Genomic DNA, 14,605 nt, shown 5'->3' with positions numbered 1-14,605 from the left:
CACAATAGGAGACGGGAAAGGCATCCGAAATTTGCGGAGCACAGAGGTGAGGCGGGCTGGGGCAGCCAGGCAAGAACTTTCCCGTCAGACTTTTGGAAAGCGGCTTATCTGCGAAACAGCTTGAGACCCAGCCAGGCTGCAGACCTGAGAGCAGCCAGTGGGCAAGTGCAGAGGTGGAGCTTACAGCGAGGCTGTTTGTTAGATATAAAACGCTTGGATGGGTCAGTGCTGACCGCAGCACCCAAGAGGCGGCTGAGGGGAGCTGTGCAGAGAGTAGCGCTGGCTATGGGGAGGGCAGCCCCAGCCCTCCTGATACTGCTCAGCCTAAAAGTGACTATTTGTGATGCTGAGGACACCTGCTCAGGTGAGTAGAGCACAAATACTACTGCTGTCTCACTGAGACGGCCTGTTTCATCTCCCCTGATAAGAGAAGGAGCTTGGGGAGGGAGGGGGAGAAGTACCATATGACTTTTTTTACTTCTATGCTTTTTAAAATTCAGCTGCAGGTGGGAGGAGAGTAAGGGGGAGGCGGAAGTCTCAGCAGCCGCTTAAGAAAGCTGCTGGCTCCAACTAGTGATGTGACATCATTCCCTCACCAGTGGGATCTCTAGGAACAGAGAGTCTCCGGTGAGGTTTTCCCCCCTGGTTAGGGTTTTTTGTTAGTAGGGCCTTGGTACAGCTACCAAAGGATACAGAGCAATACAAAGGATCAGCCTGGGATGCTGTGCGGGCACAGTGTTCTGTCTGCATTCCTCAAGAAGGCCACGGGGGAATTTCAAACAGGCCTGCCATCAGGAAATTCAGAAGAACCCTTGCCCTTACTGTCCACAGATCCATCAGTGTCACTTACTCTGCTGTCTATACTCCATTGGGGCACCTCTCAGCTTTTGTTTTATTAAGCTACAGTATATTTGTCATGCATGCAATGTCATATATATTAGCCTCCTCTCCCACTGAACTCCCCTGAAGCCAGAGAGGTGCAGAGTCTGGCTCCTCTAATATGTGAGATCCTCAATGCCATCTGTCAATCCATACAACACCCCCAAACTTCCACACTCATTGCTTTTGATTGCACTGTTCCTCAGATTCAAAGGGTTTGGTTTCCTCTCCAAGACATTTCAGAGCCCTAACAATCTCCACAAAGACTCTCTTCATTTCTCAGAGGTGAGAATAGTGGGACTGGGTGATGCTGACCGACTTGCCATTCTTCAAGGATGTCCAGGGATCCCAGGTGTCTCTGGCCCAAAAGGAGAACCAGGTCTCCCAGGAAGAAAAGGTGAGGCCCCCAAAGCCAGTGATGAGCACTGTGATACAAGGTGGTTTTGTTGCTTTGGGCAGGGGAAGCAAGCTGAGGCTGGAGCAGTTGCTGGCCTGGCAGTGGCTGCTGTGAGGAACTGGAGAATTGGAGTGGAAAACACCCCAATTAGACATATGCTGCTACACGTGGAGTGACCTGTTTCTTCCTTGAGTCCTGTCACAAGCCTGAAGTGATCTTGGGGTGTGAAGTGTCTCATTCGTTTCTTCTACAGAAAATCATCCATTTATTTTATGGGTCTTTATTGAACGGTCTGGGTGGGAGGGTGGCTGAGGTGCTCCTGCCTGTTTTCTGGGGAAGTTTGCGAAATGTACTGGCAACCCCTATTCCGGGGAGCAAGGGAGATGGGAGTTCTTCAGAGTTTTCATAGCCACCTCAAGAGAAGGTGAATCACATCAGCTGAGCAAGCTGATCCACCACAGCAAAATCTGTGAACAGCTCCACGATGTACAAAGGTCATAAGAATTCGTATGTGAACTGCAAATTAAGGCTGAAAATGGCAGTACCACTGTAGTAAGGCTCCAATAGAAAAAAAGGAGTAAGGTAAAAGAGTAAACTATGTTGCAAGACTGAGTCTAATTAACAAAATGCAGCTCCCTCGTTTCTGTGAAGGCCAAGGCCCCGTTGCCCAGACTTCTGTGACCCCCCCGGTCAGTTTGTAATGTGCACATACAAAATGAGTCTTTCTTTGCAGGAGAAATGGGAGACCAGGGATTCCCCGGGAAAGCAGGACCACCTGGTGCAAAAGGTAATGCGTAACATATGCAGTTCTAATCTGTAAATGCCCCCAGGCTCAGGACATGCTTTGGGAGACTGGGTCTACAGAGATGAACTGCAGGGCTGGCCATAGGCTAAGAAATGGCACTGAAGTAGCATAGGAAAAGACTGATTCGGGGGTATGGCTCTTGCATGGAGTGAGCACTAGAAACAGTGTCCTTGAGTGGGACAGAGGAAGATACCACTCTTCTCAAAATTTCCCACTGACACTTACCAGCCCCCTAAAATCAGACTCCTCCCCATTCCCCACTCCTACCCTAACCTGCCTCCAGCACAACAAGCCTGCCCAAACGCCCCCCAGCTCTCAGGAGCTTTGGAGCTCTCTGTGGAGCTTCAGCCCAGAGGCCTGATGCAGAGGCACTATGCTGAGTGCTTGTTCTGCCAATTGACAGGGGCAATTTAAAGGACACAGACACCAATGGAAAGAATGGTCTTATTTTACTATGAATATTAAGGCAACATAAAAGTAAAATGATTCATTCGATAAAACTACATGCTTGGCTTAGGCAACAGGCAAAAATAAGCAAGGTGATGAACCTAATCATTACTATACGAGAGACAGGATAGTGATTGAGAAAGATGCATCACCAATTGCCTAAATACTTTACCATCATCCAGAGCCTGCAGTCGCTGGGGAGCCCCGTTTCGCAGAGAGGACGTGGAGAACCCTTCCCAGCAATTGGGAAAACCCCATGCAGTGCGTCCACCCATAGGTGAGGTCTCCAAATTCGCCCTGAAAGGGAGTCCAGTGTTTATAGGCCCAAATCAGCAAGTCAAAGTGACTTGATTATATTTTTAGCATGAAAACACCTGGGTCTGATGGCACTCTTCCTGATTAGGCAGGGCCAGGACTTGGCTAGAGCCCAGGCCTTGGCTGGGAGGGTTTTCCCCTAAAATACCTAAAATACAGTGATGAGTATTTTGGACCAAACCACTACAATACCCTACAAACAAGCCTCTATTCATGTCAGTTGGAAAAGTTTCTTAAAATCATACATTTCTTGCAGATAACTACATAAGGTTATAAACAGCTAGCATAGTCGTTGTCATCTATTTATAGCTAAATAATACTGATGGTGTTAGTCACACAATGCCCAGGATCCATCTTATACGTCACCTCTGGCTTAGGCCTGCTGCTCAGGCCTCAGCACATCACTGCTTTCAGCAGCCTCCAGGCTTTGACTCAGTGCGCAGTGCCCACTTGATCAAAGAATGGCAGAGGATGAGGTTTTCTTTGTAATGGGATGAACCCCTGAAGAGGATGATGTCTGTTGAGAAACTGGTTTTCACCACTCAACCTTGCTTAGGACCTTCAGCAGGACATGTACTGCAAATACTGGAAAAGTACCTCTTCTAAAGAATCCAGCTCCCAGCACAAGGGAACCATAGGAACTGAGCAGCAGGGAACTGGCTAGCAGGGAAGACACCCCTTTTACATGCTGAGTATGAAGCTATTACCCGGCCAAAAGCACCCAAGACTTGAACTGAAGCTCCAGCAGGAGATGGACAAACCCACTGAAAAAGCAGTTATTGATCGAAATCTCACAAGTGCCTGACTGTAAACAGAAAGCCCCCACAGAAAGTCACTGAAATGGAACTGTGAATCCCCCATACATTCCAGGAGATGGAACAGCAGTCCTCTCTCTTCTGTATCCTGCTCTTCCTGCTGTTCCTGAGAGATACTGCTGATCAAGAGAGCAGCCAGGCTGGGGCAGCAGGACCACCTGGGACACTCAGTCGAGCACTGTAGCTTTGCACCTCTTGGCAGCCTCTCCTGTACATTTGGGACATACAGAGGGGCTGAAGCAGCCACCTGAGGAGCCACAGTAATTCATTTGCCTTGGATAGACTGTGATGAGCATTTTCCTCTTGTGTTTTGTAGGAGCAGCTGGAGAGCCTGGCTTCCCAGGTCTGAAAGGTAAATCATGCTATGCTAAATTTATCATGTGAGCTACTTTGTAAACTTCCACCCAGTGCTGTTCTGGTACAACCCACCAGATGGGAGCAGTTATAGAGACTGGATGGGGCTATTTGGTGACAGCTATACCTTATCATAGGCTCCACCCTGGGCCAGGTGCTGTGGGTAGTCCCACTCCCAAACCAGATGTTCAGCAACGGGTGCTGTCCGCAGCTCGGGCAGCTGGTGCTGCCACCTGGCACCAGCAGCTGCAGAAACCGCACAGCTGCAGCCAGATTTGGGCAGAGCTCTTAATACTCCAATGCTGTGACAAAATGCAGAGGCTCAAATGAAATTCAGTTGCTGCTAGTGCCAGAGGAACATGTCCCTACCAGCACTAGCAATAAGGTAGTAGGAAAACATGGATTTTTCCCTTGTGCCAACATCCTGCATGCAAGGACCACAGGCAGGCACCACTGAGCATTGTCTTCACTATGGCTTCCCTCTCTGGAGTTTGGCTGGCAATCACTGGGTCCAACACCGCTGGCCTGGCAGACAGTTCTAGTGCTCCAGTTTGTCACTGCTGCTCCCAAACCACTGGCTGAAGCTCTGTGCCAGCAGCAGTCATTCCCCTCACGGGACTTGTAACTCTGCCTTCCCAAGGTGCATTTCTTCCCCCTTCCCACACTTACCCACTCCTATTCCACATGTCCCAGCCCAATGGGACTCACTGGCACAAACTATTGGTACGCAGCTCCATGGGCTGGGCAGCAGCAGGCAGAGCAGCCAGGTCCAACAGAGACACATCTTGCATCAGTCTCACCATTTGGACCTCTAAGCCCTAAAACAGATGCCAGCAGGAAACAGATCATGCCAGGTCCAACAGGCCAAGAGAGGCAAATGCTGCTGCTCATTGTGCATGTGTGTGTATATATAAATATGTGTATATATATATATATATATACAGTGCACCCCCCCAGTGGCCACCCCATGTACCTCCTGGTCAACCTGGAGAGCTCTTCCCAGTGTCTGAAGCTGCTGAGTGTCATTGCTGTAGTTACAGGGATTTGTGACTTGGGTTCCCACCTGCCTCTCTGTGCTTTCCTGGGTCTGTGCAGATGGGCTGGTGGGTCTCCTCTGGTGGGCCTGGTAGCAGCCAGGACAGCTTATATTGAGCAGCTCTTCCTGCCTGGTTTCTCTATGCCTTTCATTTGCTTGGCACAGATGAGCCAAGCACTTCCTCTAACATCACAGCTCTCCAGTGCAGCAGGATTTGTCTGGGCAAATGTAAAGTACTGGGGAAGGGGATTGCTGGGTGTGGAAGGCGGAGAGCAGTTGATGGTATTGTTTGTCCAACAGGAACAAAAGGAGAGCCTGGATTTCCAGAAATATGGGGTGAGTTTCATCCTAGGTCTTCATGACACTGGTCAGCTTTGCAGAGTGGATGGTGGTGGACTACCTGCACCAGAAGTCAGGACAGGATAGGAATAAAAACAAGCTTAGAGTGACATTGAAGGATGGAGGTAGGAAATATCACTGTTGTCTTTGCTTCTCACAGACACATGGAGCTTCTGTAGGTCTACTCTGTACTCTAGCCATGCTGGGAAAGTCATGTCCTCTGAGCACTACTTAAATGTCCTGTCCTCTGTGTGTCCTGGAGGAGGTCTGTCTGAGTTTTTCAGAGACTCGGTGTCCTGATTTTTAAGATGAAACCACTAGAAACAGCTGTATGGACATGTGGCTACTTCAAAGGCAGTTACACCCCTGCACTTGCAGTGGCACCTTTAGTACTTGTGGAGTTCATGTGTGTGATAGAGCTCAGATTAACTTAATCATTGGAAGAAAAGAAGAAAAATAAAAGAAACAAGTTTCAGTTGCTCCATCTGTCTCCATGAGCTAAAGTTAAAGGAGAGCTACAACCTGCTCTGGCTACAACTGGGTGCTGTAGGGCCACAATAACGTGCAAGATCAAAGCTGCTGTAATACCTGACAGACTGGGATGCCACTGAACTGGTCCCTTGCTGCCCCAGACAATTCTCTGGGCATGTAAAACATTTGACTAAAAAGGAAAAGGCCAAGTCCAGGACCATCTCCCTGCTAGGGAGGTCACAAGATAGCCCGGTACAGCTGTGTATCCATGTATCACACACAGCATGCTGGGACACCTGCACCACCAACACCACCATCTCTGATCATGTCCCCAGGCTTTCCCTACAACAGCTACTGATGCAGCTGTAGGCTGGGATGTCTGATAGGGGCCATTCAGTCACCTGTGAATCTGAACTTTGATCAGCAGGTATGGTTTTGGGGAGGGAAAAAAAGTATACGTAACATATACATATATGTATATGTATACATATGTATAAATGTACATATTCAAAAGAGTTGTGTGTCTTGGGGAGACTTCATTGTGGCCTTCCAGTACTTAAAGGGTGCTTATAAAAAAGCTGGAGAGTGACTTTACATGGGCAGTGACAGAACAATGGGGAACGACTTACAGCTAAAAGAGGAGAGATTTAGATTAGATATTAGGAGGAGATTTTTTACTCAGAAGGTGGTAAGACCCCGGCACAGGCTGGCCAGAGAAGCTGTGGCTGCCCATCCCTGGAAATGTCCGGGGCCAGTTTTGGACGGGGCTTGAAGCAACCTGGTCTATTGGAAGGTGTCCCTGCCCATGGCAGGGAGTGGAATGAGATGAGCTTTACGGTTCCTTCCAACCCAAACCAGTGGGTGATTCTATGATTCAACCCATAGAGGATGAGCTGAACACTATTCACTGCATCACAGGGAGCTCTCTGTGTCACTAACTCCTTTGCTGTCAATTACCCACACACTCTCTGTGCCCTGCATGCATTCTGGAGCTGGGACAAATTCCTGGATCATGAGTTTGTCATCCTTTTCAGAGCAGCTCCATCATCCAGACCCCCAAAAGTCATTGCAGATGAAAGGAGTCTTGGCACCTTAGACCATCTCTTTCTTAGAAGGTGCCCATCTCCCATGCAACATATGGACTCAGAAGCCATGGCAGGGTTTGGTTCCCAGCAGCTCTACATTAGGATCCTGCAGTACAAAGAGCCAGCTGGGTGCTGGAGGGCTCAAAGGCTCAAGGCTCCCTGGATCAGTAAACACATTATAACTCTTTCCACTTGATCTCTTTGATTTGCACAGAACCCAGGAACTGCCAAGAACTGTTGGCCAAAGGGAGGATTCTGAGTGGCTGGTACACAATCTACCCCCAAGGCTGCAATGCCACCACTGTCTTCTGCGACATGGACACGGATGGTGGGGGATGGATTGTGAGTAGGATGAGGAGAGGGAGGTTTATATGTTCCTACAGTGATTTTTGTTACGGCTGCAAAGGATGGCTCAAAAATAGAAACAAAAGGGAGGAAAACACACAGCTGAGAACAGCTGAGGTTCACGTCCTCAAGCCAGAGTGAATCCCTCTGGACGTAGGGGATTCCCCCAGGACTTGTCTCTGGAAGCAGGCTGAGTGCCACAGACCCACTGCCTGCTTAAATCAGCAAATCATTTCCTCCTCATTTTCAAGGGCATATGGAAGAGATCCTTGAGCAAGGGATTCTTGTGGGGTTTGCTCCCCAGACAGCCACAGGCGTGTCCTGATGCAGGGGAAGCATTTACCATGGTAGGCGTGTCCCCCAGGTGCTGTGGATGCTTTTGAGTGAGGGATGGGCTGGTGGGGCTGAGGGTCTCTTTCAGGTTTTTCAGAGGCGCTGGGATGGGTCAGTGAACTTCTTGCGAGATTGGGATTCATACAAACGAGGCTTTGGCAACCAGCTGACGGAGTTCTGGATGGGGAATGACAACATCCACTTCCTCACCTCTCTGGGTAAGGTCTGCCTCCCTCCCAGGCTGGGGCCATGAGAGTCCAACCCCTGTACCACATTGGGCCATTGTTGACCTCTGAGCTTCTCATAGCCATCTGAGGCCCCCACTGTTAATCCCAAACAGGATGCAGGCTCTTGCAGCCCATGGCATACAGGAAATTGCACTCTAAAGAAAAGCAAGACTAGAAGTCAGGGAAGAGAATGAGCTGGCTGCATGATCTACCCTGGACACAGGCTAACACATCTTCCTACTTGGACTGGTTGTGATGGCATTGTCTTGTCCACACACAGCCTTGGAATTAGAGCTGTGTGCAGGACTCCTGCCCATAACCACCCAATATCGTATCTGAAAAGGTGCTTCCTTAGAAAACCATCAAAGGCATAGAAGGATCTGCAGGAATTTTAAATAAATCAAAATCTCTCAAGCAGTGGAAGCTCCTCTCATGTTAGCTCACAGTTCATTAAACACTCCACCCTGAAATCCAGCGGCATACCCACCATCCGCCCTGCACCACTGCTGTCCGTCTTCTCTTCTAGGACCCTGTGAACTCCGCATTGACCTGAGAGACTTTGAGAACAACTACTATTTTGCCAAGTATGCTTCGTTCAGAGTTTTAGGAGAGTCAGAGAAATACAGACTGGTGCTAGGAGACTTCCTTGGTGGAAACGCCGGTAAGTTTGAGGCAGATCACTGGGAAAGTCTGTTTCCTAGAGCATTTCAGAAGTGTTCAGCTTCTATGCAGAGATGTATCATGCAAACTCCTTGTATCAGCTACATTTTGGGTCAATTTTTTTAAAACTGGCCATGGGACCTCTGGGTACAGAGATCAGGGGGACACCCATCGCCCAAAGAAGTGTGACTCAGAGCGCTACCTACAAGCCCAGCCATATGGTTTAACAACAAATGAGCCTGCTCCTGAGCAGCACCCAATCCAATTGACCTTTCCAACAGCTCTGCAGCGGCCAGGTCAAGTTCTGCTTTTGGTTATGTTGGCAGGAGACATTTGCCCATGAGGTTTGGCATTTCCAGGGCTGCGGTGCTGTTCAACACTTCCAGCATCAGCACTCCATCCTCTTAATACCTGATGTTTTGTTGTTTTTTTTTTTTAAAGTAAACAAATCTTCAAAATTCAATATCCATCATTCAGGAATGAGTGAAATCAACACCTGAGAGAGCAGTGCTCTGGGTTTATGTGGCTTTGTACACTGCAACCCTGTCTGGTAATTCAGACCTCAGTGTGTCTGCAGAGAACCTGAGCATTGCAAGAGAAGTGACACCTGTGTACCTGTGAGAATATCTGGCCCATTTGATTCACAGGCATAGATAAATTTTCCATGTGTTCTAGCAGAGCTCAGGATACTTCTTTTGTCCAAGTGTCGCGGGTTCGGTTTGTAACCGGGCAGAAACACCGATTTAGTGTAGTGGTTTGGTCCAAAATACTCATTACTGTTTATCTGCTGTGAGATAAGAATTAGGAGAAATGCAAAGCAGGCACCAAACTTGAAAGAATATAAAGAAGTTTATTAACAGACCTAAAAGAGGGAAAAAAGAAAAAAAAAAAAAAAATTATACCACCTTCAGAACTCTCCTCCTCCCCCCACCTTCCTCCCTTCTCCCACTGACAATGTAAAAAGACAACCCTTAAGATGTTCAGTCTGTTTACCACTTCCATAATAACCTTGTTCAGTCCATTTAGAAAGAGAAGTCTCTTCTTGCTCATGCTATGAAAACATTATCACAACGAGACAGCCGCCCACTTCCAAATATTGTTCAGTCCATTTAGGAAGAGGAGTCTCTCTGCCTGCGTGTGAGTCCTTTCCCCCGACTTGCAGCTTTTCCCGCAACTGCTTTCGAGGGTCCACTCTTGAAGTTTTTTGGGGTACAATTTTAAGGTTGAGCCATTCAGGAACAAAAACAGAGGCCCTTCTCCTTCCCTGGGAGCAAAGGGTCTTCATCATCTTCATCGTTAGGACTATCTCTGGGAACATCTCTAGGGACTGAGGTTTTCTCCTCTCCCGTTTGGAGCAAAAAAGTCCTCATCTGGTTCATCTCTCCCCGTCCAAACTTCTCATGAAATTACAGCTGCGTCAGCATCTGCCTATCTCAGTGCAGGTGCTTTTGCTTACGAGTTGAACACTCCACCCCCCATATCTTCATGAAATTACAACGGGATACTCTGATATATCATAGCTTCACAACAGAATTTCAGCTTTAAGCATCTCCTCTCTCTCTTCCCTCAGGTTTTCAGCTCTTCACAGCAATAAAAGGGTTAATCTCACCTCGGCCTTGCAGCTTTGCAGCTGGAATGTTGAATTTTTCTTATCGAAGTGGAGAGGGGGAAGAGCCGAGCCGCTCCGGCTGCCCACGGCAAGGCAGTGGGGGGGTGTTCCACGGCTGGAACAGGTCCATCGGCTCCAGGATGGCCGTGGCCCGGCCCGGCCCGGCCCAAGCAGGGCCTGGCCGGGCCCGCTGGCCCCCACACGGGGCCCGCAGCCACCTGTCCCAGCACTGGAAACGAGAGAGAGCTTGGAGAGGGAGTTTGCCTATTCTTAAATGTGGATCACAGAGGTGGTCACAACTTTAAGTGGCTTAGAGAATTGTCCATATTCAAACTGGCCAGCTGATAGGTTCTATCAGTTCCCAGAGGAAACTGTAAGCACCCCTTAGCAAGGACGTCCCTTCCGGGACTCTCCTTGCTAACCTATGACACCAAGACAAGAAGGAAACCTGTGCAACCGAGCAGCAGGTTTTATACAATCTGCCTTGCACCTGGCAAGGGCCGCTGGTGCCCCGCAAGGGTGCACAGACACGTCAGGGTCCCGTTTATGATTCCTACTGCAGTAACTGTCAATGTGTGCTCTCTGCAGGAGACTCTTTCTCGTACCACAGGGACATGCCATTTTCAACAACAGATCAGGACAATGACATGAGCTCCTTTAACTGTGCCACAGAATACAAGGGAGCGTGGTGGTACAATGACTGCCATTACTCCAACTTGAATGGGATGTACTGGATGGGTCCACATGGGAGCTATGCTGATGGCATCAACTGGAAGACAGGCAAAGAATACCACTACTCCTATAAGCGAACGGAAATGAAGTTCAGGCCAGTTTAACGTGGCAAGAGGGTGCCTGATAAGCTCCAAGAGGTGCCACTCACCAATCAAGAGAAGACACAAAATATAATGTTGTCTGGGGACAAAAGTGGACCCGGAAGGATATTACAGGTTGTGCCTTCTGCCTAGAGCAGGATTTTTGAAGCCAGAAGATACCGGTGCTGGTTTGAGCTCCTCCTGTAAGCACCAGACCCTGCTGCTTACTCTCACCCTCTCACTCCCACCCTGACTACCTCCAGCAGCCTCACTAATGCTGACTGAGCCCAAGCATCTTTTTCTGAAAAGTGCATTACCTTGATTTAAAGACCAACTGATGGGTGGGGCCAGTGCACCTCAGTAAAGCTCTCTGATATTATTACCCTAAATGGTAATTACTGGTAATTTCTAGTCTAATCCATGTATATGAAGCCTCCAATATACTTTCAGCCTCTTTCTGTTGGACCCAAGAGCCGTCTGAAAGGCACTGAATTCCTGACCTGTCCCACTCTCCCTGCAGGCTGTGATGGAGCCACGATGTAGAACAGCATGGAAAAGACTGAGCTTCCAGGGCTGAGCGTCCAGGGCTGAGCACAGGGCTGCCAGTACTGCCAGTTTCCCCCTTCCCTCCCCAAGTGTTCAAGGACCTCAGGTGGGACCTCAGCTCCTGGAACCACAGCAGAGTTGCTCAGCACTTCCCACTGGGACACAGCTGCAGCTAGGCCCAGAGCCAGCTTTAGCCGCTCTTCCGGGCATGTTTCTAGATCTCATTAGCTGCTGTGGACCAAGAGCTGCATGCAAAACAGGCTGTTCAGCAGCATGTGTGGTACCAAGACACTAGAGCATCTCCAAGTCACTGGGTCTCTTCTTCCTGTGCTCGTGCTGCTGGAACTCCTCCCCACAGCTGACACAGGAGGGCTGACTGCTAACTCTTCACTGCGGGGACAGACAGAGACAAGTGGAAACAGAATATCTCTTTCTGTCATGTTCCTAATGGTCCCGGGTTTATTTCACTACATATTGCACAGATATGTAGGAAGGGCAGCTCCAGCCCTACAAGACTTAATCCAAACCTTGTGGGTGAGAAAAGTGAGGAGGTCACTCAGTCCACCACAGCAGGTCAACAGTGTGCTAAAAAATAAACCTGAGGGTTTGCACCTCCCCACTTGCTGGGTCCTGTCTTAGTTTACTCCTTTTCAGTTACACAAGGAAGTGTGTGTCTGAGCAGAGAATTGCAGAGCCACAGTCTGCCACCTCTGCACGATGTTGGTCCAGAGAGCAGGAGTGGCCAACAGAGCCAGTCTCACGCTGGTCACGCTCTGTGCAGCCTAGCCCCAGCATCTTGCAGCAGCTTGCCCGGCTGAGCAGTGCAGCCACATCACTCCTAAGTGAACTGCCACATCATTATTACAGTGCCTCCAAACCTGACCTCCTGAAGAATCTTATCGGGAGGCTGGTGCTGTAACAACACTTTGTGCAGCTTTTGGCAAGCCTGCACGTGGACTGACATTACCACTTGGTCACCTGGCTGGCGCAACCTGCATGATGCCACCCGCACACAAGGCTCAGCGCTGTGCCACTCCCAGCTCCCTGCACTCCACAGGGATCTGGCTTCTCTGTCCCTCCACTGCCGTCATGCTGAGCTCTGGCTCAAGGCAGCAGCTAGCACAGCCCCAGAAACATCCACTCAGGACTTTACAGGGATAGCAGCAGCAAAAGACAAGGTCAAACCTTTCTTCTGATGTCCACCATACCAAACCAAAGACTATGGCAAGGTTTTCCCAGTCAGACATTGCAGCCTTTCACATCACAATCTCACTGAAACAAGACACCTATTGATGAGCGGGAAAGACTCCACTACTGGAATAAGTAGTAAAGTAGGTGTGTTTACTCCAGCACTGGGACACATACAGGATAGTTCCTCCAAAGCCATGCGTGCCGACAGCTGCATTCAGCTTGGTATTTATCGGGTTACAAGTTCCATATTCATTGAGTTTCCCAATACACCTATACATATTAATTACCTAGCCCCGCCCAGCCTCGCTTCGTATTACAATGAACCCAAAAGTCATTTACATCCGCGTTGCGCTTGCGCAGTGTCGTCTGGTGGTCTTGGGCAGGGGTCTCCGAGATGAAATAAGAGTCTTCCTCAGATGAAGTAAAGGGTCTTCCTCATCCTAAACTTTTCACTCCTCCCTGCGCACACTCTTTATGCCCCTGGCCCAAGCCCAAACTTCAAGACTGGTTTGAGTTAGTTTTAGGTTAAAAACAGGATCTTTGGTCAAGATTCCTTCGCCTTATCAATAGTCTCGTATCTTCTCATCCTGCTTTGGTAGGCACAGTTAAGTGATGGGCAAGTGCCATGCATTGCTTCTAACAAATCAATTCTTAGTAAATCATTTAACCTCTGCTCCCATCCCCGACTGACTATCCCACAGCATTCTCCTGGGCTACACCAATTCTGCAACCCTGAAGAAATCCAGCTGTTGCTTGAAGGCACGCCCTCACCTTCCCCTGCTTCAGCTGCCCCTGCCTTCCCTCCTGGGCTGGCAGGGGCCTCTGCATGGACAGTCCTGTGAGCCAGACCTGAAGACCACTCCCTCAGAAAATTAATTCAACAGGAGAAAAGCAGACCTCCTTTTCAGCTGGCTCAGCTCCCTGGTCCTGCTTTTTATGCAATGGCACGAACGTGTGCCTGGGACAGACCACAACAAACACCTGATCGGGGAGAGGGTGCCCCCTTCTCTTAGCTCTGACCTAAGCGTACACAGGATGGAGTGGCCAAGTAACCTTTGCCTTGTTGTAAACGAGGCTGAGACTTTTAAAGGAAAAGTCAACTCGTTTATTTGTTAACCGCTGAGAGTGGGAACCCAGGATAAGCCCAGGCTCCGCGCGACAAGCCAGAAAAAAACAACAGTGTGACGCACAGGGCATTCCTTCGGACTCAGGTTCCTCAGGAAGACCCCACCGCACGGGGGCTCAGCCCCGGGGCCGTTTTATAGTCCCTCTGATGTTATGATTGGTGGAGCTCCGATCCTCCCTCTGGTGGCTCGTTGCTACGGTCCTCATTGGCGTTCAGCTCCATCAATCTCTGGGGCATCGAGTGATTGGTTTGCCCTCTAACCAATAATCCTTCAAGATGTTTACATCATAAACCACGAAGTCATCTTAAGAACATTCCAGAACATTCTCCACTTTTCTGTAGACCTACCACTCTTCCCCCATTTGGTGTCACCATCTAGCGATCACATAGCAGCATTACACCCGTACACTCGCAATAATAACCAACTTATTAACTGTGTATAACAACTATTAACTTCTTTTTAACCAAAAGAAAAACTTTTAACCATTTATTACAGCCTCATTGCAATTACAGGACCAGCTTCCCACAACTGCTGCCTTTTTAGCCTGTGCAGTACACACTGGCACCCCCGTCCACCCGGGAGGCTCGGCAGGTGGCGCGACGGCCCGGCCCGGGGAGCAGGGCAGCGGAGCAGGGTCGGGGAGCAGGGCCGGTGAGCAGGGCCGGGGAGCAGGGCCGGGGAGCAGGGCCGGGGAGCAGGGCAGCGGAGCAGGGCAGCGGAGCAGGGCAGGGGGGCAGGGCAGGGGGGCAGGGCAGGGGGGCAGCGGAGCAGGCCCGGGGGGCGGGGCAGCGGAGCAGGGCAGGGGGGCAGCG

General features: G+C 49.6%; 1 protein-coding gene across 3 annotated transcripts; it reads left to right on the top strand.

The window, feature by feature from the left end:
• The first annotated feature begins 227 nt into the window (after positions 1-227).
• Positions 228-12,094, top strand: LOC125336839 (ficolin-1-like). 3 transcript variants are annotated; one of them, XM_048325909.1, is made up of 9 exons: positions 228-364; positions 1,163-1,276; positions 2,010-2,063; positions 3,975-4,010; positions 5,349-5,384; positions 7,158-7,285; positions 7,710-7,839; positions 8,375-8,509; positions 10,706-12,094. In XM_048325909.1, the coding sequence occupies exons 1-9, from the start codon at positions 286-288 to the stop codon at positions 10,951-10,953; spliced, it is 960 nt and encodes a 319-aa protein (XP_048181866.1). In that variant the 5' UTR covers positions 228-285; the 3' UTR covers positions 10,954-12,094. The 3 variants fall into 3 exon arrangements, with proteins under 3 accessions (XP_048181866.1, XP_048181865.1, XP_048181867.1); XM_048325908.1 differs by having other exon boundaries at positions 1,145-1,276; XM_048325910.1 differs by lacking the exon at positions 5,349-5,384 and having other exon boundaries at positions 1,145-1,276.
• Positions 12,095-14,605: the final 2,511 nt, after the last annotated feature.

This window comes from Corvus hawaiiensis, chromosome 21 (genome assembly GCF_020740725.1).
Source record: "Corvus hawaiiensis isolate bCorHaw1 chromosome 21, bCorHaw1.pri.cur, whole genome shotgun sequence".
NCBI lineage: Eukaryota > Metazoa > Chordata > Aves > Passeriformes > Corvidae > Corvus > Corvus hawaiiensis.
This window is presented reverse-complemented; position numbering and strand designations above follow the sequence as displayed.

Excerpts from the sequence above, each read along its gene's own strand:
- LOC125336839 (XM_048325908.1), top strand. The coding sequence starts at position 286 with ATGGGGAGGGCAGCCCCAGCCCTCCTGATACTGCTCAGCCTAAAAGTG. Across the intron at positions 5,385-7,157 it reads TGGATTTCCAGAAATATGGG|AACCCAGGAACTGCCAAGAA; the intron begins GTGAGTTTCATC and ends TGATTTGCACAG. Across the intron at positions 8,510-10,705 it reads CTTCCTTGGTGGAAACGCCG|GAGACTCTTTCTCGTACCAC; the intron begins GTAAGTTTGAGG and ends TGCTCTCTGCAG.